The 25,487-nt window shown below is 40.6% G+C and overlaps 1 protein-coding gene across 3 annotated transcripts in view; it reads left to right on the top strand.

Annotated features, from left to right (window-relative positions):
- prkcaa (protein kinase C, alpha, a) overlaps positions 1-25,487 on the top strand; it is a 141,699-nt gene that overhangs the window by 44,503 nt on the left and 71,709 nt on the right. For all 3 annotated transcript variants that reach the window (XM_056372075.1, XM_056372076.1, XM_056372077.1), the window contains exon 3: positions 7,573-7,655. In XM_056372075.1, the coding sequence (XP_056228050.1) occupies positions 7,573-7,655 (83 nt within the window). The remainder of the gene's footprint in view (positions 1-7,572; positions 7,656-25,487) is intronic.

The following is a 25,487-nucleotide window of genomic DNA, read 5'->3' as shown; positions in this document are numbered from 1 at the left end:
CAGAAAATACCGATTGAACTTCCATCTATGGAGCGTAAAATGCGACTTTTTAAAAAAAATGTATTTCTACATGCCCTGGAAGAATATTTACTGTTGTCTGCCTTACTCAGACCATTTAGAGCGGCCCCATTCAGTTACATGCCCTCGGCTTTAATATTGCAGTGAGATAAGTACCTTAATTTCTTAAGATAACCTATTCATGGCTTGTTACCTTGGAAACAACCGCTTCTTTACCCCGGTATGCCCATGGCTCCCTTAGCATTTAGCATTTCAGGGGGGGCACTCAAGTGCAATCCAAAATTACTGTTACGCTATGTCCCATTCTTCTCTTCTCTTCTCTTCTCTTCTCTTCTCTTCTCTTCTCTCTTAATCTTTGAGTATGTTCGGTTGTTTGCCGTCAGTTCAGTCAGGGGCTGAAACTTCACCTCAGAGAAAACAAAGCTACTTGTCATCAGGACACTACCTGACAACTGTTTATGAGACGTTGCCCTTAAACAGTGAGTGTGTAGTGTAAATATCACTGGGAAACTGGAGCCGGTTTCATGATGCACGAGTTTAGAGTACAAGTGGTGGTGTTTAACATCAACACACTTCATGACTGGAAAACAAGTGAACTGGGTTAAATGGCAAATACGGTGTGTCTATAGAAGCTGCCTGTGGTGCCTCAGGCCGCTGACGAGAACAAACGGAGGTGTTTAAGGCTGACCTCTATTATCCGGTTCATGTGATACTGTTGCCAGTGATCAACAGCCACCTCCATGATAAATACCTGATGATCACATGACGTTCCTGACTCTACAAGTTTGCCGAATGCTTCATTAAGAAATGTACTGATTGTTTGTGCAGTTCGTTGTGAGATACTGAGGGCTGTAAAGTATTTGCAGTTTGACAGGATTGTAAACACTACCAAAAGGGGAAGAACCTGTCTATGTGTAATTTAGCTGCATAACCTGATGCGTAGGTTGCTGTTAAAACAAGTCAGTCTCTAATTACAAACCAAGCCCACATTACAATCATACTTTTAAAAATGAGTGCACATGTTGTACATACCTACTAAACGTTTCTACAAAATGATTAACTGAAAGTGTTTTATATGATATCTGATTTCTGAATAAGGCAGAGCAGAGGATTTCAGGATGCAATGTCTGATAATGACTGTGTTGAGCTCCTGCATACGCTGCAGTGTTTTTAACCTCCACATTAAAGATTGGGACAAGCTTTTTTATCTGGCAAAATGTTGGTGTAGTCACCAAATTATACAGCGCGGAGTGTGAGGACCATTATTGTGAAGTTTATGATAGTCCTCATGTCTGCCTGGTAGTGATATTCAGATTCGGCGGGACTCATAACAGGGAGGGAGGAGAATGTGATTGATACTTGATGAATGCAAGTCATGAAAGTAATTATCTCCACCCGCAAAGTTTTACTTGTATTTTTTAGTGTGTATGTTCTGGCCTCCCTGATTTTGTGTTTGTGACATATGAACGGTCTCAACAAATCTCAAGCTCTCTCTATCTTTAAACGCACAACAGACATAAACAAATACATAAATAAAACTTAGACATAACAGCACCCTCTGCCTTCTGTATTCTTGAATATGAAAGACATTATACTGTAATTACTGAGGAGAAAACTGCTGCCAAGTAGCTTTAGGTTTAAAGCAAATTTAGTCGTTACAGGATTTTAGAGTGTTGCTTCATTTAATTAACTTATTTGCCAATGATAATGAAGGCCTTAATGTAGACTCTTAAAGTACAAGGTTTATTGGTTGTCCAGCAATCACTGTTATTTAGTATTTAATAGATGCCACTGAAGAGACTTTAGTTTAATCAGTGTCCACAGTAGCTGCCACTAACCCACAGTAGCCCTCTCCACTTAAAAGGTGGAGATGTTGGAGCCTCGTCCAAGCAGGAATAAATCATCAGTCGCACAATAATGTCTCTGTTCATTTTTCATTTTACTCCATGATGTTACTTTAAATGATAAATGAGGCCCCTGTTAGGGACTGGCTATGGTTCATGTGTCAACATTGTCAGCCTTAATATCCAGACTTTTAACTTATGATGGTAGTAAATACAGCCATCGTGTGGAAAAGCTGTGTGGATGGTGTTGATGGGGAGGCATCGCCTCTCTGCTGTTGACCTTTAACATCGCTTGATCATCATCACTGTAAATGCTGCCGAGGCCGTCGCTGCTGCAGGTTATAGCGTTAGTAGCAGTGTTAGTTTATACAGTTATTTTTCTGTCCCTGAGAGTGAGAGAATATGTCAATGATCAGGTCTTTTCAAGATTTGGTTGTTGATTGTGGTGTCGACGTTTTGTTCAAAACTGTAAATTGTCTTGCCATGCCATCTGTAACACCCGTTTTTAGTTCTTTTTCAGACTTCTCATTGTTGCATAAAAATGTTACATACATTGACACATTTTGATAAGACAGGCATGTGTAACTCTATGAAAAACCTTAATCCAAGCCATTTACATCGTTTTCTCTTTGTCAGATCTAAATGGCCCCTTTTTAATGATTTTCCTCATTCACCTTTTCATGGCCGTGGAGTTATTGTTTGGTGACGGTGAGGAAAATGATTCGGGCATTCAAGTGGAGAAAAGAACCAGAGGGAATAATCAAAGCCCCGCCAGTTTGGAGGAAAGGCTTTTGTCAAGGCCTCCACTGGGCTGCAAGGCCTCTTGATAGTTACAGCTTTCTCTCCTACAATCCCTTTGTTTTTGTGAGGTACCTTGGAAATAAATCTCTCTACCCGCAAACTGTTGAATAAAACCATCCCCTCTTTCTCATTTCCTGTCTGCATTCAAGAAATAAAAAACTTCAGGAAATTGTTCCTATAAACTTGTGACCTGGAAAAAATTTGGAAGAAATTGATTTGCCAGAGTGGAATAGGAGAACGCCTGAGCTTTGTTATCTCTTGAAAGAAAAGTCATTCTGTTTTGTGTTGTCGGGGAAAGCAATAAGTATTGATTTGAAAACCCTCATTACGCTCTCTCTTGCTGTATAATTAATCCTGTCCAGAGAGTAAGGAAATTATAAGGTCAGACATATATCTCCAGTTGCCTGAACAGACATATTGGAAACACCTCAACTCAGCTGCTGTCCTCTCTCACCGGTGACTAATCTATTGTCAGAGGTAACACCTCACAACTTCAAAATCTCATTTCTTGCAGGAACTGAGAGAATGTTTCACCTGCACTTACATGAATCTATGAGCCTTAATTGCTCTTTATTAAATTATCAGTCTCCCAAAGTCCCTGTTTTAATCCATTAGCTGGTAATAGCAACAGCTTTTAATAGAAACTGACCACTTGACCCCAATGTCCTCTGTCCGCCTTATTATGATGCTTTCAAGCTCAGTAGCTTTCCTAATGATTTGCTAAGATAAATTTGCTGGATTAATAGACTCACCGCTGTTGAAATACGGAGAACATTATCCTCTCACAGTGACGCAGTTACAGTGAAGCTTGGTGCCTCCTAATGGAGATGTTCCTTAAAGATGGCATCAGAGGTGATGAATGTGTTGAACCGCTGTAAGTGTTGCCCCAGAACAAGGCCGCTGGGACAACTGATCACAGGCAGCCGCGCTCTAATGAGAACAGCAGAAGACGATGAGCTTCGACCTCCTTCATCTTGGCTCCCCTGACCTCTTCCTTTATCTCCCTCCCATCGGTGCAGCTCGCGCATACACCCTCTCACTCTTTGTCTCTCACATTCTCTCAACAAGCAAAGCCAATTCCATAAATCCCTGGAGGAACAGTTTCTGTGTTACAGAAAATAGTTGTCCCAGCCAGAAAACAATGGTTTAGGTATTTGGATTGACCACTTAATCCTGTGCAGCAGGTTTATGTAAAGAGGCAGAAATTGGAGAAACAAAGCAGATAAAGCTCATGAAGCATCAATGAAGTGCCAAAATGGAACAGACTCAAATTCAGTGCTGACTGTAATCAGTCGTGGCTCTCTGCTGAATCTGTTTAGCACATATGTTTTGTATTTTCTGTGGGGTCCAAATCAGAGCGCTGAATGATTGGTCCAACATAGCCCTGCTTTCCACTGGTGAGCTGCTGTTGCAAAGTGTTCCCACTTGTACCTTGTTTAATAAACTGTTGTGAATACCCTGTTTGGCCGTTCACAGGTGAGATCCACTGCTGCAAAGGAGGCGATGCGCTAAGCACGCTCAACGGCAGCTTTGTTTGGGAGAAATAATAGAAGAGTAAGGTCAAGGACAAGAAACAAGCAAACCGTACAGACACTCTAACTCGTCCGGTATAGCAGCGCTCAGTGTAACATCCTGTGTATCCCTGTAGCCCTTTGGTCTTCAAAAACTGGACTGAAGAGACTCACACCACTATCAGATATGTACTCTAGGATGAATTATGGAGGTTATGAATCATTGAGATTTATGGCCTATGTGGTTTGTGGGTTGGCGGTGGTGTGAGTTATGGGTCATGGTTTCATGTTGGTTATTGACCGCGCTGACCCATCGCTCCTAGGAGGCATGATGGGATAGCATGGGTCGAGTTTTGGTCGTGCGATATGCCTGTATATGGGGGTTGTATTGATCTGCCATCATTAAACTACTTGTGAATACCAACATAATACCAACATGTTGGCTACCCTAACCCTTAGTGGTTTGTGCAGTGTATGTATAGATCTATAATTATCATATTCTCATATTGAATGGGGGTTTCTTTACATATCTAAACCATGGCATACATTTATGTTTTTTATTTCAAATGATTGATTGTATCATCATGGGTAGAAAACCTGACATGTGGCCACAGCTCTGCAGTTACTGAGTCTCTGACTTGTGAAATCTGGCCCGGAAAAGTGGATTATCTCCACAACAACACCCGCCACCATGATGTATTTCACTCCACCTGGAGCTTGTGTGTGATTATTTACAACTGCAGCCATGGTGTTGGAGATAAAGCGCATTTACGATCCAAAGAAAGAAGAAAAAAAAACATGTCTATTGATAATTGGCATCGGCTTAGTTGGTCCTGCCAAGTTCTTTAGAAGTGTCAAATATTCAGATACATCTCTTACAAACCATGTTAATCAAATATTCATGATGCACTCAGCCATGATGCTAATGTGGCTGATGCTCTGACAGCTTTGGTGCAAAACCCAAAAGGGCGAAATTCACCTACAGTATGTAACCGGTGTCTAGGGCGGAAATGCAAACAATTCTGCTGGTATTGACCCAAGCACTGTCTGTGACACTGTTTAATCGCGGTGTCTGCCACCCACATAGCAAACAACCCTCTACTGAGAAAATACAGTATGCACTGTAAGGTGTCTGCATGTTCTGATATATTTAATTTCTCATTACCACAATTTCCAGTATTTTAAAACAAAAATGTACCGTACTAAATGTATTACCCTGAAAAAAAACCCCCAACAAAACATTTACATATGTTATTGTGTTGTTCCCAGAAGGGCTTGACGTTGCCATTTCCCTGCTGAACACTGATGTTTCTTACAGCTAATATTATTTTTGTATGCTGTGTGCTTCATCAAAAATGATATGAGAGTGAGTGACTATGCAGAATACCAACTATTCCTTTCTTACTCTAAACAAACGTGCTAAACTGCTGCTACTGTTTGTGTCTGACCCCAGCGATACAAACGGTGCTGCTGGTCAGGTGCCAGAGGAAAATATGGCACCGAAGGTTGAAAACAGAAAGAAGTAAATTAACAGGCGGTGCTTCAGCATCATTCGCCTTGTCGTTTTTACCTATTGCCCATTTGCTAAGTTTATAATACGCACTAAAAAATTTGCATAAACCTTCTTGCATGCGAGCAGAATTTAATATATGGCAGATACGTTTGTGATAGTGCACATTTTGAGGAGACAGAAACAATTCCATGTGAGTTATGACTTATGCACAGTAAAGTGTCATATAAAGATGATTTATGAGCCACATTTCAGTGGAATTGAATAAAGTTTTATATGCAAAATATACAGGTACTACACATGTGCTATGCTAATGGGGTGTTACATTCATAAATAGCTGTCTTTATTCATGATTTTAGGGGAGGCAGCTCTGTGACAGGGCAGATGGTGGATGGATGTACCGGGTTTGACTCACGCCAAAACAACAGTGTTCAGAAGTCAAAAATAATAACCATAATCTTAAGAGCGGCACTGTCATTACTCGGTTTGTGTTGCATGTCTGAATCATAATCTAGACTTTTCGACTGAATGAGGACACAGAAACGAGTATTTAACTGGTAGGAATACATAATGCATGAACAATCCAGTCGTTTGACGTAGTGAGGCAATAAGTTCAACGGTGACAAACATTCTCGAATCGTGTTTGATTTTTGATGACACCTCTGTCGGTGGGGCGTTTATGCGACTTACGTTTCCCTGGATTTTCTGTTGAGGAAGTCTGTGAGAGGCTTTTTGTTCCCCGTTCAGCCATGGTGGCCCTCATCACAGCTCATCTTGATCACTCACCTATTTGTGTTTTGGGTGGAGCTGTTTTGAGAGGGATGCAGCGGAATGACGAGAGGTGATCTGTAGGTGGATGCTGTGTGCAAGAGTGAGAGACGCTGTGCACATCACTTTGCAGTAGTGAAAGTAGTAAAACTGAAAATCAAGCGTGGTCTCTGAAAATGCATCACCATCACCATCATCGATGCAACACAAACCACTAATGGAGTCTGCACGGGGTTACTCAGTGCTAAGTGAAGACTGTTGAAAACCACCAATTCAGATGCTCTCATCTCATGCCGCAAGTGTCGGCCTTGAAAACATTTAGTCCTAGGAAGAGAGGGAGGGATGCTTTGTCTCTCAAGAGGAGCAGAGAGAAAAAAAAAAACCACTTACCTAGACACATCTATGATGAACAAGTCTGCCTGAACAAGTGAGGACAGAACAGGGAGAATTTACCGTTTTTTGTTAATTATGCCGTCCAGCTCACACAATTAGCCCTCCTCACCCTGTCTCGTTCTGGTGTCAGCCTGGTTCATGAGAGCCAGTAACAGGCGCCTTCCTCCACTATGAGTCGGATGCTTGCTTGGCTGGAGACGAGAGTGCACTCAGTGACCTGGCACTTAGACCGCAGTAGTATTCACGGGTGTATAGGCCTGGATGTGTTCTATGTGGATACTTGCTCGGTAATTGTTTTTGCGGATCTGTCTGTCTGCATACAGCAGGTTGCATGTGGATAGAAAAGCGTGAGCGCGTCTCTGTGTGTGTGCGGTGTCTGCCTTAGCTCCTGTCATGTCAGTGAGGAGGTGGCAGTGTACTGTGCAGTAAGAGCAGTCAGCCTGCAGGCAGGACTGGCCATCTGGACACATGATGAGGAGCCTGGCCCAGACATCAGTCATTTTTTTTTTTTCTCCAATCCCTCTCAGTGTTATCAGATTTCTGTCTCTTTCTGCTGTCTGTCTACATATCAATCAGCAATGATACACTGTATTTTAACCATGTCACTCTTTTTCTCCTTTTTGTTCTCCATCTGTCTGTGTATTTCGTTCTCTCTGAATCTCTCTCTCTCTCTCTCTCTCTCTCTTTCGCTCTCTTTCTACCCTCCTCTCCTCTTTTCTCCCTGCAGTTTGCTGTTTTGTGGTCCACAAGAGGTGCCATGAATTTGTCACGTTCAGCTGCCCAGGGGCAGATAAGGGGCCCGACACAGACGTAAGTAACCAGTCACCTCTCACGTGTTTGTCAGTGAGAAGGTGCCTTTTCCTCTCATTAGACCGAAGTGGACACACAGCACAGACATGCTCCTTTTTCACAGCTGTAGAGCTGCCATGTATTCTTGCTGTGTTATGATGTAGTGGTCTGTGGCAGAGGAACACTGAGTCTTGCTCTTCCACTGACAAACACCATACTGCTGCAATTTCAGCTTGAACAATATCGGTTTGAAATAATAAAATCAGACATCTGACAAGATATATAATATTGATTCCAGCAAATTTACTCATAAAAAAAGAAAAAAATATAACTGAGAATAATAATGCCAGCTTTGTGTCTCCGTTTCAATAATCTCAAAAGAAGAGTTCTATAATCTTTTACTTGGGTAGAAGAAAGAAGACCATTCACATGTTAAACTCTTGATATGTGATTGAACCACAGCAGCAGCAGCAGCAGCAGCAGCAGCAGGTGGTTAATTCCATTCATTCACTGTCAGTGTTCCAGTTGAGTCACTGGCCGCCAGCTTTAGGAAAAATAATTTAAATATTCCACCCAGTGAGTCTCTGTCCCCATCCCCAAGATGAACTTTAGATTGTTCTCTTCCTGTAATAAAACGTCCTGCTATCCAAGTCAGTCGTTTTTCCTCCAAACCGTGATAGTGACTTCACAACACACTGACAGTGACTTTCATCCCTGACAGGGTCATGGAGTTTATGGTATAACTCTAAATAATAATTCTAATTCATCAGGACTGAGTTCAGACAAAAGCCGATTGGCAGATTACTGTGCCATTAGCAATGACCTTATCTGGCCCAGAGACAGATGGGAAATGTTGGGTTGGTGGCCAAAACTAACACACCTACATCCGTCTTGGCCAGGCCAAGAGGTGCTACACTGAGTGAGCAGCTGGTTTCCTGCAAGATTGCAGGTTGAATTTTTTTTTTTTTTTTCTTAACAGTAGTCCAAATTTACTGAGCAGTGTTTTCTGCAGGATAATTTAATCAGCACATTGACCTTAAAAAAGGGATTTAGCCATAATGTAGTTTTCTGTTACAAAATTTAAATGTATTAGAAAGGTTTTCTTTAATTGGACCATCAAAATCGTTTTAGATGCTTGATAAATATCAGCTCCTGTGTGACACGGTCACTGAGGTCTCCCATTCGCCTCTTTATTGGCTGCTAGTACCAACTATGTGCCATCAGCTGCTTCTTGCCTGCTTGATAAGTGTGAAACTCCATTTAAATGCCTACTTGCCTGCTGGGCATGCATAGCCTCTCGGCATTATAGCAGCACAGCCTGGCCTATGTAACTGGAGATATGTCAGTGTGTCATTCAAGATCATCAACCCAGACTCTTTAAATAGAGCACGCCACGGATGACACGGAAGCCGTAACAGCAGAAAATAGTCTGAGCAGGGGGGATTCTGGGGCTCAGAGTAGTGAAGGAACATCAGGTTTATCATTAACCAGACAGTTGACTTTTAATGACCTTTGACATCTGCGTGCTGCAGTGATCCCAGTCTCCTAATTTTGTTTTGCACAAAATGTATGAAAACACCGTTGTTAATTAATTTACCAGAATCTCTGCATTCATTCATGTGTAATACTTTAGAAAGGTATATCATTTAAAAACAATTTAGTTCCACTTTTATTCCAATTGAGGTTATGTTCTTTCAATGTTGCTGTAGTCAAGCAGACCTTTAATGCTACTTGCTACTTCCACACTTGGATATATTGATGATGTGTTATATCCTGTATTCTTATCTGATACTCTTATGCTTAAGAAGAACTAATGTGTAGAAATCCAATTCAATTTGAGCAGACTTGACTTGGAGCAAAAGAGGGTTCAATTATTCCCCGGCCTTTGTTCACGCAGACGCTCTGCTGGGTTTTATGACTCTATAATTCAACAACTCCTGTGACCACATGGCCGCCAACCACCAATCAAATCTCTGTCCTTTAAAAATGCATGAGTATGTTATCTCCTCCCATTTCAAAATATTTGAAGCTTCCTTTTAATATACATTTCAACAGTACTTGGCAGTACTGTTGCCAGGGGCAACCACACTTATTACATGGCATGCTGCCTCCCGGGCGTGCAATTCAGGAAGGCAATAACTCCCATGGCCAGCAAATATCCTGAAGATCTGCAGTATCTAGGCTACCTGCATTTTATGACTCATGTCTGTGTTTTATAACTCCCCTACTGGAGGAAACAAAGTGTGCACAAAGATGCCAACAAGAGTCACTAGATCTTTTCAGTTCCTGTCTTGGTCTTGGTTTTACCATGTACATTCTGTCCTCAGAGCTACAGCCTCGGGGTGTTGTTTCAAGGGCAGGATAGGCTGCAGATATGCACATTACTCGCACATGATAGATTTAGGCTGTGGGTGCCGTCTTTGTTGAGAGAGCCAACGCTTGATTCCTCCACCAGTTTCATAGCGATTGAAGCGGATGTCTGTCGGGTCACAGGCTTGCTGCTCAAAATACGAAAATACTGCTTCTCATTGAAATTGTCATGTGAACCTGTAAAAAAAAAAAAAAAAAAAAAGGTACAGGTAAAATGAGTGCATGCAGCTAATACAACTAGTTATATGCTGTGTCTTGTGAATTATTGGGAGCATGTGAAAAGCTTTTCTGGAGTAACACAACAATTCATTTTCAAGGCAAAAAGAATAACACAATGTAGTGAAGTATGCATTTAAACTGAAGGAAATGCTGGAATTTTGTTATAAAAAAGTCTTGAGATTAAATACTGTTTTTTTTTTTGGTTTCTTTAGACTTTTAGAACAATTACTTAATTACTGTGTTAATGGAATTACATGTGAAGCTATGCTAGTTTAGTAAATTTGGCCTCAAGGGGATCATTTGTAGCAATCTGTAATAGTATCACTTGTAATCACATTCCATCAGTTAGTCTGATTAAACCACTTAATTTGACAAAATGTTTTTGTTCGACTGCCAGGTATAATGTTACCAGCAGCGTGAGTGAGTTCAATGCTTTACAGGACGAGCCCATCAATAATGCAAGAGCTTCCCGTTTCACTACAGGGGCTCAGCAGATGAAACTGAGAGGTCTGATGTGCTCGTGTTTGTAGGAGCGTGTGGCTGCCGCATCATTGATGTCCACTTAACGAGTGCACCACATATGACCCGGGGCAAATCGGCAAGTCTTTTTGCACTGATTTCCCCTCTGCTTACGGACACACACACACACACACACACACCCACACCCACACACACACACACACACACACACACACATACACACATACACGCATACAGACAAACGTACACACACACACTCAGACAGTCACCCCTATCCCCTTGAGGCTGCTCAGTGCATGGATAGCTGTTGCAGAGTAACAGAGTTAAGCAGCAGCTAAGCGCCCTTTTTGCATCCTCTGCTTGGAAACAGACGGAGCTGACCTGAGGGTGACATGGCAGCATGGCAGAGCTCAAACAGACACACATTTTGAATGGCTATACCGCATACAATACGCAGGTACTCCACAATATCCACCAGCAAAATGGTATCAGAGACACAGCCTCAAATCAGTTAAAGGGAAGGAAATCGTAAAGTATAATCAGGACCTCAGTTAATCTGAGAAAAATCTAATTTGTAATATTAATGAGTAATGCTGTAGGCAGGAGTGATCTAATATTTAAAAGGGCAAATCACAGAGGAGGAGATGGTTTGGGCAGACTCCAGCAGGTCTGGGAAAAATAGGTGTTCTGTGGACAAGGCTTGGGACACACACCGTCTCATTACAGGGACTCTGCTTGGGAATTGAAAACAGGATTAAACTGGAGTGGAGCTAAATTACATCATCAGCGCCACAGGCATCTTCGGTTGTCACTGGCGCTGGATCCTTTCGCCTGTATTTTTAGTCCATTTCCTTCTAGCGATGGTGCTGTCCATCTCATTTGAACAGGCCTGTTCTGGCCTGCAAGTTGTCTAAAAACACCTCGTCATGGTGTTCACCATTTCACCGTTCAGCCGGGGAGTGGTGCAAAGAAGTGAATCCAGGAGCAAATTCACTGGAACACCTTTTGTGAGTGATAGAGTTCCCAGCAAGAGGATTCTGCTTGTGCTGATGTGGCGTCATCCGCTAACATCAGTTTGCCAGTATCAGTCACCACGTGACTTTTTGTATTGTCAGTTAACAATACAGTTAAGTGGCCAATGGCAAGCTGCTTCATTTCGCTATTGAACCATATTGCAGATGTGCGTTTATACTTCTGTTGTAGTTTGAAGGAATGTTTAAACTTCTTAAAGAAATCTTTTCGAAGGCTTCCCTTTTCTTTCTAGAAAGCTTTCAGACTTAAAGCCAGTGAAGAACAGGGGAATAAATCTTGCCTCATGTTTTTAAGAGGAAGAAAGAAAAGCTTTTTAGTGCCTGGACCCCCAAAATAAAACAGTGCCTATACAGAACACACATCAGGAGGGTGAAACCTGCTGCTGAAATGAAAAAAATAAATGTTTGTAAAGGAATATACCCAAAGACCTAGCAGTGCTCTCTGTATGACCTCTTTTACTGTGTAGTAATATTCAACGTTTGACTGAATGCAAATATAGCCAGTTATGACAGTGTGATGTAATCGCCTCTGTGCCAGTGTCCACATAAGTCAGCCTCCCACCCCTTACTGAGCCGAATCCCAGCGCATGCTTTTAGCCCACGCCCCCAATGCAAGCCTAGGTGCAAACCCATACTTCCAGGGAAACATGGACCCAAAGAAACTTGATGCTGCATATTTGTGCTTAGTGGACTGATTTTATTTTGGTGTGAGTGCTGACATATCCTGCAGGGCCCTGTCACACTACACTGTTTTAACTAAATGAGATCATTGTAGACTCAAACATGGCTAAAAGCACACAAGACATTCACATAAAATCACACCGCGATAAGTGCCAGATAGGATTATGTCTGTGGCTGGTAGCTGCAGAACGGGCACACGAGAGGAGACCCGTAACAGCTACTCATGTCCTTGCACAGGGAATAAGAGAATGTGTTCTGCTAATGTAGTGTGTCTAATGCAGCTTGGCCTCTTTCACCAAGCTGAATTCATTGTCTAAGATGAGCCACCCCCCCGCACCCCCCATGTGATGTGTTTGGAAATGTTGCTTCGGGTTTGTCAGCTTAACTCTGTATTAACACCAGTTACACAGAGAGCACATTAGATGATAAATCAAGAAAAAGAAAAAAAGGTAAAAGATGTGAGCCATTACTGTTTTTATGGTCTACTGATGGACTGGAGAACAAACAAGAAGGGCAGAGGTTGGGATTGAGGAGAAGTAGGAGGAGAAGGAAATGGAAAGGAGATATCTTTTCTAGATAATAAAGAAGACGGGACAAGATGAAGCACGGCATAAAATACCAAGTCCATTTCAGGATTTGATTTTAAGGTCTGTTTGCTATAATGCACTGCGGCACCCTTCTCCTGTTTGGAAAAGCCTCCAACTGATAAATGCACTGGGAGGAGATCTGCTGCAGGATGATGTTGTTTTTGCTCAGGGTTTCTTCTTTTATTAATAAAAATACTTCAGGCAATGATAACTGTCAGTGTTTTTAGTCAAAAAGACATGACAGAGTTGACTAATTTATGAGAAATCATCTTTCGAGAATGGGCTTGTTCTCCTATGCTGGGACAAACACGCTGTTGGTTATAAATGTTAATGAGTGTTTGTGATGTAGATTCCCTCAGACTGTTGACCATGCATCACAGTTGGACGTTTGTTGCTTATGCCTTGCAGTGGACTCCATATCTGACGAGGCAGAGGTTCATGAACTTTCTCATCTTAGACCCTGAAGGAATTAAGTCTCCTCATGAGACACAGTCTAATATAAACAAATGCGTGGGTCTTACAGAGGCGTGCTCAAAACCAACTTTATAGCCAAACTTGATGATATGTGTAGATATTATGACACAAGCCCTAACACTACAGATTGCTATTTAAACTGAATTGCAGTTTAAATTAAAACTCACTGAGAGCACATCTGACCACATGAAGATGAGAATAGACACTGTTTTGAGTTCCCATGCTCTGTGACACACAAAAATAAAAAATAAGAACATGAGAGATTATTATTCTGTCTGGGAAGTGTTTACAGAGTCGGACTGTGGATCTTAATGGTTCTCCAGAACTGTGTGTGTGTGTGTATGTGTGTGTGTGTGTGTGTGTGTCGCTGAAAAATAGTCTTTATTCAGAAAAGCTTTCCTAGACACCGGAAAAACAACGATCGAGTACTGATTATGTTACCTGCACAACAGTGCCTTTATCTTCATACTGCTGCTAAGACACCATTCAAGTTGGCAGTTTAATTCAGTTACAGTAGGTTTACTTAATGAGAGTCACATTCAAATACTGTGATTGTACCATGTGGGCATGTTAACACTGCTACACACTCAAGTAATATGAGGTTTAGACATCTGGTCTCTGGTCTACAATAAATGATTCTGAGCAGAAAGAGGGATATGAGAGCAGCAACACTGCTTCCCTTTGTTATGAACATGTTGTTTATGAAATACTAAGGAAAACAGGAATATTAACAAAGCATTTTGTTGTATTGTATTGTTATAAAAAAAAACCTTACAATCTGTTGTAATATCATTGCAGTCACTAAAATCTCTCAGAGTAAGTTCCCTTTTTCCAATATCTTAATTTTCACGTTAGTATCCAGAGCATTATGATGATGATACTAATTTACCCAGTAAGGCTGTCACTGGACTAGAAATTGTGGCAACAATTAAATCTTCAGATTAATGATAATCATTTATTTGAACAGGTTTTGGATATTTTAGTGGAATGATTTTCCATATGCAAATATATGTACATATTAAATAGGAACTTGTATGTAGAAATTATATATAACACGTATTAGAAATTGGAACAATGTCATCTATTGACATAATGTATGTGTCTAGCCCATACAAAAATGTATGTTTATGTATGTATGCTTATGTAAATAGCCAAATTTCACTCTAGGTATTTCATATGTGTTATACACTTATGTCTTCATATACACTGTTGCTCATAAAGTAGGAATAAGATATTGTTTACCTCTTTCCATGAAATGATTGTGACTGTGATTTATTTCATTTCACCTGGGTAATTGGGACATGCATTTAAATAAGAATAAACAGAGGATTGTGTCTGAAAACAAAATTATTCCAACTTTATGGGCAACAGTGTATTATATATATAGTGTATGTAGGATGTATATATGGGATAATAATGTTTCCCCTTATAGGTGACATATATGTCATATTTTACATTTCTGTATGGGTTATAGTAACCCAAAACTGGATCTTTCTTTTAGATTCTCCTCTTTAACTGATACAATTATATGTGAAATAAACTGTATACATTACAGTTGTAAGTTACAAGAAACACAGAGCCTTTAAAAAAAAAAAGAAAAAAAAGAGATAATGTTTTTTACACTTTTCATCAAAAATACAGTATGTCATTGTTTCTGGTGATTATCAGTGCTGACTGATGGGTGATGTGATGGTAGAGAGTCCCCTGGGTTGCCTGCTGATGGTATTTATATGCTCCGGGATCCTAATGAACACTAACAGATCTCTAGTCTCTGTTGCTAATGGTCTGTGACGTGCCTGTCTAAAAGGAGGTTTGATGAAGGCTTTGCTAGGGGGGAGACCATACAGAAGGGTGTAAGTGCTCCCATGCTCTCAAGTGTGTGTGTGTGTGTGTGTGTGTGTGTGTGTCTGTGTGTCTGTGTGTCTGTGTGTTTGGTAGTGGTGGAGGATAGAAGATGGGTGGGCGCGGTGGGAACTGCTGAATCACTTCCTGGGGAAATGTTCCCCAGTGGAGAAGTATTACATACATCAGTGTTGATGCAGTGCAAACCTCCATAGCCTTTACTAAATTTTACTGCGAGTTTCCTCTGCATCTGCATCCTCTGTCTGTCATCTAACTTACGTGGCAAGAAGCAAGCCAAAGAGATACTGTACCTCACTCTTTGCCAAATGGCAGAGAGATGAAAGGGTTAATGTGCAGATAGGGCAAGTTTTCAGTGCCTGAAATGAATTGCGTTTCCAGTCCATATTTTCTACTGTTAAACTACATGGCAAAGGTAGCCCTATAGTGTATGTACTGTGCATAAATGAATAGTGAAAAGATATGAAGCTGTTGGCTGAATGGGAATGTATTTGGACTCTAACATTTGGACAGCGTGTCTGTGGCAGGATTATTTGCCGGTTTCTGACCCCTCTGAATCAAAGGAAATCTTCCTGGAGCTGCCATTTCACATGGACATTTGGGAGATGTCAGCATTGCAACCTCAGCTCTCAGCTCTGTGGATCTCGTTTCCATTTGAGTTTGATTTCTGCACACTGTGCAGTTCAGAAGAGGCTGGACGGAGAGTGAGACACAATGTCTTGTCTGACAGTTATACTGTAATTTGAACAACCAGCAGCATTGTTCCACCTCCACTGATGTTTTCCTGACAGACAAGAACTCTTGCATTGCAGCTGACATTGCCCTGGACACCTGTGATTTTAAAACTGCAGCAACTTCACACCCACTGGGGACTGTCTTATTGTGAGTCAAGAAATCACTAACCCGCCATAAGCAGATTGATGAAAAGTGGTCATGATATGCAAGTGAAGTATAACACTTAATCAAGAAATCTCTGCGTCACAGATTAATAGCTGAGGCACCCGAGATGCATTGGGCTTCTCAATGCTCAGTGGTTGTGTCCCTGTTTGTTTAGCATGATGGGAACCAAAGCTAATCAGAATTCCTGCCTTCTTGACCCTGCACAATCCCCCCATCAAGCACACGCACATGCACACACACACACACACACACACACACACACACACACACACACACACACACACACACACACACACACACACACACACACACACACACTCCACACACACACACACACACAATAAAAGCACACAAAGAAAATTATGCAATATACACACACAAGCACATTCTATCAGTCCCTGCGAGGTTTGTTTACAGCAAGTATCTGGTAGCCTGTCTCGCTTCCAACCACGCAAAGTATTACTAATGACTAGTGCATGGGAGAGTTGGAACTGCTCTTGACCCTGAATCAACTTGGTATCACAGATGTTGCAGGACGGGAGTCTGTCCTCACCAGTGCCTGCCAGCACACAACAAAACATCCATATCCATCCCTCTATGATATCAGTATTGAGTCTTAAAGCACCCAGTGGTTTTGCTTGTTTTAGCCCATTAACACCCAATCATTTTTTACTACCTTTTCCCAAAGCATATACCATATGTTTTTACATTGAACTTCTTAGGCAGCCACTGAGTTCAGATAACTTCAGTACACTATAAAAATACATTTACACGGACTTAACTATTTTGAAGTCCTGATTATTAGTTTTATTTACCAAAGTATCACTCTGTTATAATGAATGAAGGTGGAGTCTGACTGATAACATCGCTGTGTTCACAGAAATCTAATACTATCGGTGGTGGCGTAAAGGTAAAGGCATGGTTTATGTAAGATCCTGTCAAACAGGCAGACATGCTATAACTGTTGCTCATGTCAGCGCACACAAAAACACTTGAAATAGAAGCCTGAGAGGGTCTAAAGTCTAAACTTGACCTCGCTTGTGAGAGGGAGGCCTGAAGCTGAACCAGCAGTAGGTCTGGAGCTCAACCCCAGAAATAGAATGATTTACAGATAGGTCAGCCTGCCTCTCTCCATCTCCTCCTGTATCTCAAGAGATGGAGATACAGTTCTGTGGACTTTAATAACTACAGGTTATCTTGCGGTGCGTCAGGCAAAGAAAAATAAATATTCACTGGAAAGTGGTGACCTTGCAGTGTTTGCAAAACTTTTGGCAACTCACTTGAGCAGCGCAGACGCTGGGTAGTGACTGAAAATGTTTGAGACAATTAAGTTTCATACTTCAGTACAGTGTTAACCAGTGGGAAAGGATAAATTATCAACCTGACACTGACCTCATACCACCGTGATGATTGCTTGATTTGTGATCCAACTAATTACTGTATAAGTCGGTTTTAGTTTAACAAAAAAGTACCTGATCACGTCTATTATTATCTGGCTAAGATTCAGGCCTTGACTCTATTCATTCCATGTCGACAGCATGATTTAAAAGAGAACTGACTCACTAACTAATCAATGTCATTAAGCTGATTGTTAATTATTGATTCACTTTAAGTGCTTGATGCCATTATATCTTTAAAAAACTGGCAGTGAGAAATAACGTCACAGCATTTGAAGCAATAGATTCTGACCATAAGCCCCTGTTATCTACAGAGTAAGTATTTCTTGAGTCAAACATTCTCCTTCGGTCAGACCTGAGCCTGGCTTTGCTTTACATACCATTACCATTTTTATTTGTAAGATTAGGATGTCAGATTACTGGAGGATAACTTGATCTGGATCTACATTAAATATAAATATGAGAATGCTTTTCTTCTTTTCTCTTTCTCTCCCTCTCTGTCCACACATTCTTTTCACACCAGACTCTACAATATGTTTGCTGAATTCCTGGGCTTCTGTTTTTTTTTTTTTTTTTAAATGCTAAAGAAGCCAAAGTATTTATTCCTCCAGTCCATAACACACACACACACACACACACACACACACACACACACACACACACACACACGCTCTCAAAGCTGCAGTCATAACATTGATTGCACAGACAAAAGCGAACTTCTGTTGAGTTTCTGTAATCCAAACCACAACTCTGTTCAACTCTGTTCAACTCTGCTCTGTCAGCTGGATCATTACAGTGAAAAAAGACTCTGCCAAGACTTTGGTTATCAGAAAACCTTTTTGGAACACATCTTGTGAAGTTCTTTTAATTATTAAACACCTGACAGATGGCTTTCGTCTGATAAGCCAATTTATTCTGGCTTTTTGGCGTTCGCAACATGACCGAATGAACCAACAGGTCTTGTTTTTTTTTAGTTTTACCCCTTGTTTTTTTTTTCTTCTTTATTTCTCAACTTGTTCCTGTGCTTGAGAAAAAGTTGGCCTAGGAGGTAGTAAACAGTGCAGTCATCTTCCAGCTGATGTTGCAGCCTTCACAGACCCCCTTGTCCTCTCCTGACCGCGAGGATGTCACTCTCAGCATGTGCGAGTTGCTATGCTAATGAGTCAGTGTCTGCAGTGCCCATGTGTGAAAGTGCTGTATTATCTGGGAGCTCACTTTTCTCCAGCTGTGTAAAGTTAAGCACGACAGTTTGTTCAAAGGGCTGTGAGGTCTCCGTGCTGCTCAGTCTATCGCGTTCTGTGCTTTTCTCTTAAGGTCCATTAAGATGAAACAGGCTCATGAAACAGTTACAGTAATTTTTGTCTTCTTGGATTGTGTTTTATCAGAGCCTTTGGCAATTGTACATCATTTTTCCCCTCTTTATGAATTTTGAACACAGCATTTCAAATATTAGGAACATACTTTAAATATTTCCCTTACTGCCTGTGCATTCTTGCATTTTATGTGTTAGTAAATGTGAGTCTGTACTGGCTCAAAAGATTTGGGTCGGATTTGCAGCAGGGGGGTTCGTGAAGGCCAGATTGCCACAGCAGGAAAGTAGGATGCTGTTATTAAGAGGTAGGGGCCACATACTGGCTGTCGTCATCAGCACCTAGGATATATATTTTTTTTTTATCACATGTTAGTTAAGGCCACATCTACCAAAGTTCAAACACAAGATTCCAGGAGTTTTACAGCAATTATCTTTTTGGTTTTGGAACAGTTTAAACATTTAAACAATTCAGACCTGATTCAGCTGCAAGAAGCCTCTTGACATTCAGGGATGTAGGGCAAATAATTGCTAATCAATAGTTAGCTGAAAGTTATTTTTGCTAACACAGCTATGCAAAGGTAAGGATCCATCCTGGCTCAAGTCATAATTTTATTGTGGCTACTTGAGGCTTGACATGGATTTCACTTAACTTGACACAAAGGACAGGGGCTTCATTTGGAAATGATTGGACATTTAGACTGTGAACATATTTCCCAGTGTGTGCAAGGATATAGTCCTGTGACCATTAATAAAATAGTTGGATTGAATTAGTACTTGTGTCTCCATCACTTGTGAGTGTGTGTGTGTGTGTGTGAGTTTGTGTTCTAGAAAAGTTTTCTGGTGCAAAACATACTCCTGTATCTTCATGAACTCACCGAGGGGTAGCTTATAGATTTAGTAGATGTGGACCCAGGGTAGACTCCTGAGGCATTCCACGTGAGATGCATTGGTTTTTTGTTGATTTATCACTACAACTCACACAGAGGTTGCTCTTTTAAATGAACAGAGGACCTCAACTACCCAAAAAATTGTATAGATGCTTTGGTTCAAAAAAGCTGAAACTGATCGCAGCAACCAACCAAAAAAGTCTGCATGATGGGTTAAAACAGTATAGTTATTTAATGACACATCATTTTTCTGCCGGCTTTGTTAGGAAAACTTTACATGGTACTATGATACTACTACAACACTGCTGTAATAGATGGCATTTATTTACAAAAAGTCAGTAAAAAAGACAATTTGGGCCCTGGCCGATTAAAAATGTCAGTTGTTATTTCTACCTCTGCCAGCAGACAGATGTGTTAACAGATAACACACGGCAAGGAAAACCCCCTGTGAGTTGTGGTGGCAACCTGCCCTCCCTCTCAGCACTCAGCAGCTTAGTGAAAGGCCAAGAGGAATCAGAGTGGTGATTTATATGCTAAAAATAGTAACCTTGCCTAGCCTAACACCTCATGTCTGGGTAAATGACAGCTCCGTTTTGTTCTATTTAGATTCTCTCCTCACCTTAATAACCATGGCGTATTCTCCTATAGCTGGAGGCCAAGACAAGGGTATTCACTAAGAAGTAGCCAGCAATAAAGTTTGTGTGTGTGTGTTTGTGTGTGTGTGTGTGTGTGTATCTGTGTGTGTGTATCTGGGGGAGTAAAGTGATGGCTAGCTCAAGCATTTTAATCAAGCTCTGTACTACATTCCACAATGCTTTAAAACACGCCTGTGTGTCCATCCATGTGATTGACTGTGATGCCTGAGTGGCACAGTCTCTCTAGTACAGTAGAGTTTGATGGGAGTAGGAAATGGTGATTAATATGATGTAAATGTAATTAAAAGGACCACAGTGTAATAGCAGTGACACAGTAACACAGACTGCTTTGTTTAGTTCAGCAGACTGTCACAATGTCATTAGTGCCGGGTTGAGGGGCTTGACCATGATTCTTTGAAAATGAGTAACAGGAGCTGGGCAGAGGAGGGAATTATTTAACAGTTAGAGGCACTGTTAAAATTTAAGAAGACTCCCAAATTAACCAGAATAGCTCATTTAAAAAACCAAAAAGTAATTATTTTTAATGGCAATTCAAAAATGTCAAATTGTTTCATTAAACATGTTTAAATATCGTCATCATTTGTTTAACTGCAGACTATAGGCAATATTAGTAGCATTACTTAAAAATACAGTAATCAGTACTTTAATCAGTGCTCATTCTCCTGGTTTTACTATGTACACAGTAACAGTCTTTATCACAAAGTTAGATCAAACTGTTGTGGTTTCACCATCTTTCTAAATGCCAGTCATCAGTCAGTTGGCATATAGCTATTACTCAGAGTTGCTCATTGCAAACTAATAACTGTAGCTGCAGCTATTGATTGAAGAGATTGTCCAACAGGCACACATACTGCATCTGTCAAACATATCCTTACCCTTCCCAAAATACAGATTTTAAGTGAAAGAAAAGCACCCTGCTGTGCCTTCCCAAATGTTGCTTGTGTGTCTGTGTGTATACACTCATATACACATAGACACAGGTTAACCACAGGAGAGGGTGACTCAAAAACTGGTACAGGAAGGAGCATACTGCCACTTCCAACTCAAATGTCATCTCCCAGTGAGGGATGATGGGTAAAAAAGGGAGGAGAGTATTAGGTCAGAGAGTGAACACAAGAGGGAAGAGAGAGAGAGAACTCAGAGAAGTTGATGGTGGTCAATAATTGTCTGTTGCTGGATATTATGGAAATGGTTCACCTTGAAGTGTTGCTGTCATAACTTATTTCTCAGTCCTGTAGGGAACAGATGGGTCAAAGAGATAAGTGAAGGAAGGATGTGGCAGGGATGAAGTGATGTGTCTCATTTCACACACTCTCTCTCTCCCTCTCTCCCTCTGGCTGCAAATGTCACACCAGGTGGATCGCTTTTGACTCTGTGGGATGCAGGTGGACTGAATTAGCTACCCAGCCCCTTTGATGATTGCTACACTCAGGTCATTCCATATTCTCCTGTACAATAAAGTCAAAAAATAGTGTTGTTGCGATTCTGAACGGCGGCTGTTTCACTGCCCAAAGGTGATTTTGCAATTTGTTAACCCTTCAGAGTCGACTGCAGTCTCAAGTGTTTACAGGGAAGCTTGCACATTCTTTCACTCAGTGTGATGACATGCACTTAAGTAACATGGTTACAGTCAGCTTCCTGTACTACCATGATTATTTAAACATCATGTATAGCCTATGAGAAACCAGGTTTCCAGAATATAGATAGGGGATTAGAGAAGCCTAATTTTTCCAGCTGGGTTTCTCCTGCCTGGCAAAAGCCAATTTCTGGGTCGTATATACTGTATGTATACTGTATAGCTGGAGTTTCTTGGCTTTTCACATGTATATGCATGACTTCACACAGACAGAAATCTTTTTCATTTTGTGTGCATGTTTGATGTTGTTCTGTCCTCAATAGTGATACACGGGTAGCAGTTTTATCCACGGGCACTGTGGTTAATATGCAGATCGGTCGGGCCGGGTCATAAAAATTAACATTGTGATTAACAGCGGATGGGATGTGGGTGAGTGAAATAATCTATAATGTATGAGGAAAATATTAATTACATTCTATGAAATGTGATCATTTTAAAAAATTTTATCAGACTGCGTTTGGACTGCTGACTTATGATTAATTAATTATTTTGGGCAGCCAAACATTATTATGAGCTTTTAAATAGTTTGTGTTTGGGAAGTATCACAGACATTCAGAATTTAAATGTCAACCTGTGTTCAGATTATTGTGGAAATACCTGTTGCCATTTTCATTTGACCAAAAAACGGTCAACTTTTACTTTAAATAAATGTTTGTTCATTTAAAGTCAGCCTACTTTAGTGTAATATGTCACCATATCAACATGCGTATTATCCCATTGAGAAATAATGGTAATCTGTGATCGGGTGCGGGTCTCTAAACCATGGAAAATAATTAATTTGTGTGGGTGGTGGGTGGATTATTTATGCATATGTGTGAATTCGGATTACATCAGAGCTGATCCACGCATCACTAGTCCTGAATGTGTCATAAGGCACCAGTGTTTACTGGCTTGACAGCCCACATGGTATTGGCCATTCCCACCAATTATATCTGTTGAAATTACATTATATTACATCAATGCTGTTGGTATGGAAATCACTGGATTTGATGAATGTATTTGTAGAGGCTGTTAACTAGTAAGCTAGTAGTGAGCAGCTTTAATATTCACTGTGGTGAGAATCTCCGTGTTCATTTTATTCTTATGGTCTGCATAATGCATAACACAAAGCAAACACGTCACACATACAATAACTTAGTCTGGATTCTTTCAACTGAAACTGAGATAAAAGTAACTGCAGCACCGGTTGTTGCATCTGTTGAGTGCTACAGGATTATTTTTCTCCAGATTATTTTTAAACATTTTTGCTTTGTTTTGGTATTATCATGCAATGTCCTGGGGTGCTTGGAAACCAGTTTCAACAGAGGAGTCACATTGTTTATTTTGGGTTGGCAATATGGATGTAGTTGCAATGTTACATTTTCTGTTGTCAAGTTATTAAGTGGAAATGTAAATTGCAAAAGAGGTGTAAAAGCAATAGCATTGTAATTTACATCCATGCATATTTCAGTATATATCAGTAAACAGGGTGAAAATGTCATTGTTCATCATTGTGAGTAGTTTGTATGCAAGATGGAGGGTGACCCTCGTCTTTAACATCATCCGCCTCTGCTCCTCCTCCCTTCTGTTGGGAAGCCCCCGCTCCCTTCACCCTGCCAAGCTCTTCATTAACAGAGGCTGGTTGGCGTCCTGCTTGCTAATTAAACTGGATTGGAGAGCCTGGCTAATTAGCCGACATCACTGTGCTGACCCCCTGTGCTTCTGTTTTCATCACTATCTCCTGGTTGCCTCCAGTCTTTTGATCAGCCCTCTGCCCTGCGTCTGTTTTTGATCTGTGACTTCACATGCAGATCTGCCAGGGCAAATACCAAAATACGTTTAGGGATTAGTTAAAGAAAAAATATCAGATAAATCATAACTTAGAAGTAAAAATAATAGCATGGCTTGTGTTGAATTTTAGTAATTTGGTATATTTAATTCCTTGTGTGGGCAGTTCTGTCTTTCAGTACAAAGTTTGTGTTGGATCTATCTTTGTCAACTTTGGAATTATAAGATAAAATGTTATCTACTTTACATGCAACTAAATTAATTATAGCTTTTATGGTCAATTTTGACAAAAGATCAAGTTAAGAGTTGGCTTAGTCTTGGTGGCCATCTTTGTTTATCTGTGCTCACTGGTGAAGGAATCTGTTCTGCTGCCACAAACTAAAGGAGAACATCTGAGATTTCTGTCTCCCTTGTTTACCCTCATCATGGTTATAGCCAGCATCCATCATTGTTATCATCACTTATACCAAATGGGAGTCAATGTTTACTCCTCATCTGTCATGGGTTTGCGTGTTTTTTCCTATGTCATAAGCAGTGTTGTTAACTTCATGTCAGTTACAATTCACCAAACATAGTCTTTTCTGTTGTTCAGATTTATACAATACCAGTGCTCAGTGAGATCTGTTCTATAACAGCTGGATACTCTGCATATTGGTGTACACATACCACTTTAATTGTTTGTTAAAGTGGGTATCATGGCCTGTGAATAAACAGTACACGAGTCACACCTTTAAACAGAGACAAATACAGATGTTATTCTCCTCTATTGATGCAAAATTACTCAAATGACATGTCTTTGAATGTGACATATGGACAGTCCTATTGGCTTTCTTATTACTGGTAGCCAAAGGGGAACCCCTTTGTTGCTTCATCCAATCAACATGTAACACCCTCTAGTTTTTTTATGTGGTTGTCATTGTGGCTGTCTTGTGTTGAGCCTATATAGTTGCTTTCGGTATTACACTCTGCTTCCCCTGCTGTTCAGCCAGGGCAGCGCCACCCAGTCTGTCTTGAATTTGTCATTAAGACCCAATTAGGCTGTAATAGGGGATAGAAGCCACAGGGGTAAACCCTTCCATCCCAGAGCTTGCAGAAAGGATGTGTTAATGGACAACCAAACATGCCCAGTGATGTGTAGTTGGGTACACTCATTTACAGGTTTAATTTTCTGCACATTACCGCTTGCCCTAGTGAATCTTTAAATTGCACGTTGGAAATCATTATAACAGTTGAGTTTGATTTTGAGGTCATTTAAGTAGTGAAATTACTGTGGATTGAATAACCTTCAATGTTCAGACTGAAATATCAACATCTATTATATGGATTCCCATGAAATTTTATATTTCATGTTCCCCCGAGGATGAATCACAGGGACTCATGTGATCCCCTGACTCTTACAGAGCGCCACCTTCTGTGGGAAATTAACATATTAGAACTGATGAGGTTCACATTTGTAGTTTTGAGTGAAATGTCTGGTAAATCTGGGAAATACATTTATATCCTCCTCAGGATGACTTGTATTAAGTCATAGTGATCCATTGACTTAACATCCATAATCAGGTTAAAACTTAAATTTGTCCACTTCTTGAACTAATT

Source organism: Seriola aureovittata, chromosome 3 (assembly GCF_021018895.1).
Source record: "Seriola aureovittata isolate HTS-2021-v1 ecotype China chromosome 3, ASM2101889v1, whole genome shotgun sequence".
NCBI classification, from domain to species: Eukaryota; Metazoa; Chordata; class Actinopteri; order Carangiformes; family Carangidae; genus Seriola; species Seriola aureovittata.
The sequence above is the reverse complement of the archived record's forward strand: the minus strand, read 5'-3'. Positions and strand labels throughout refer to the sequence as shown.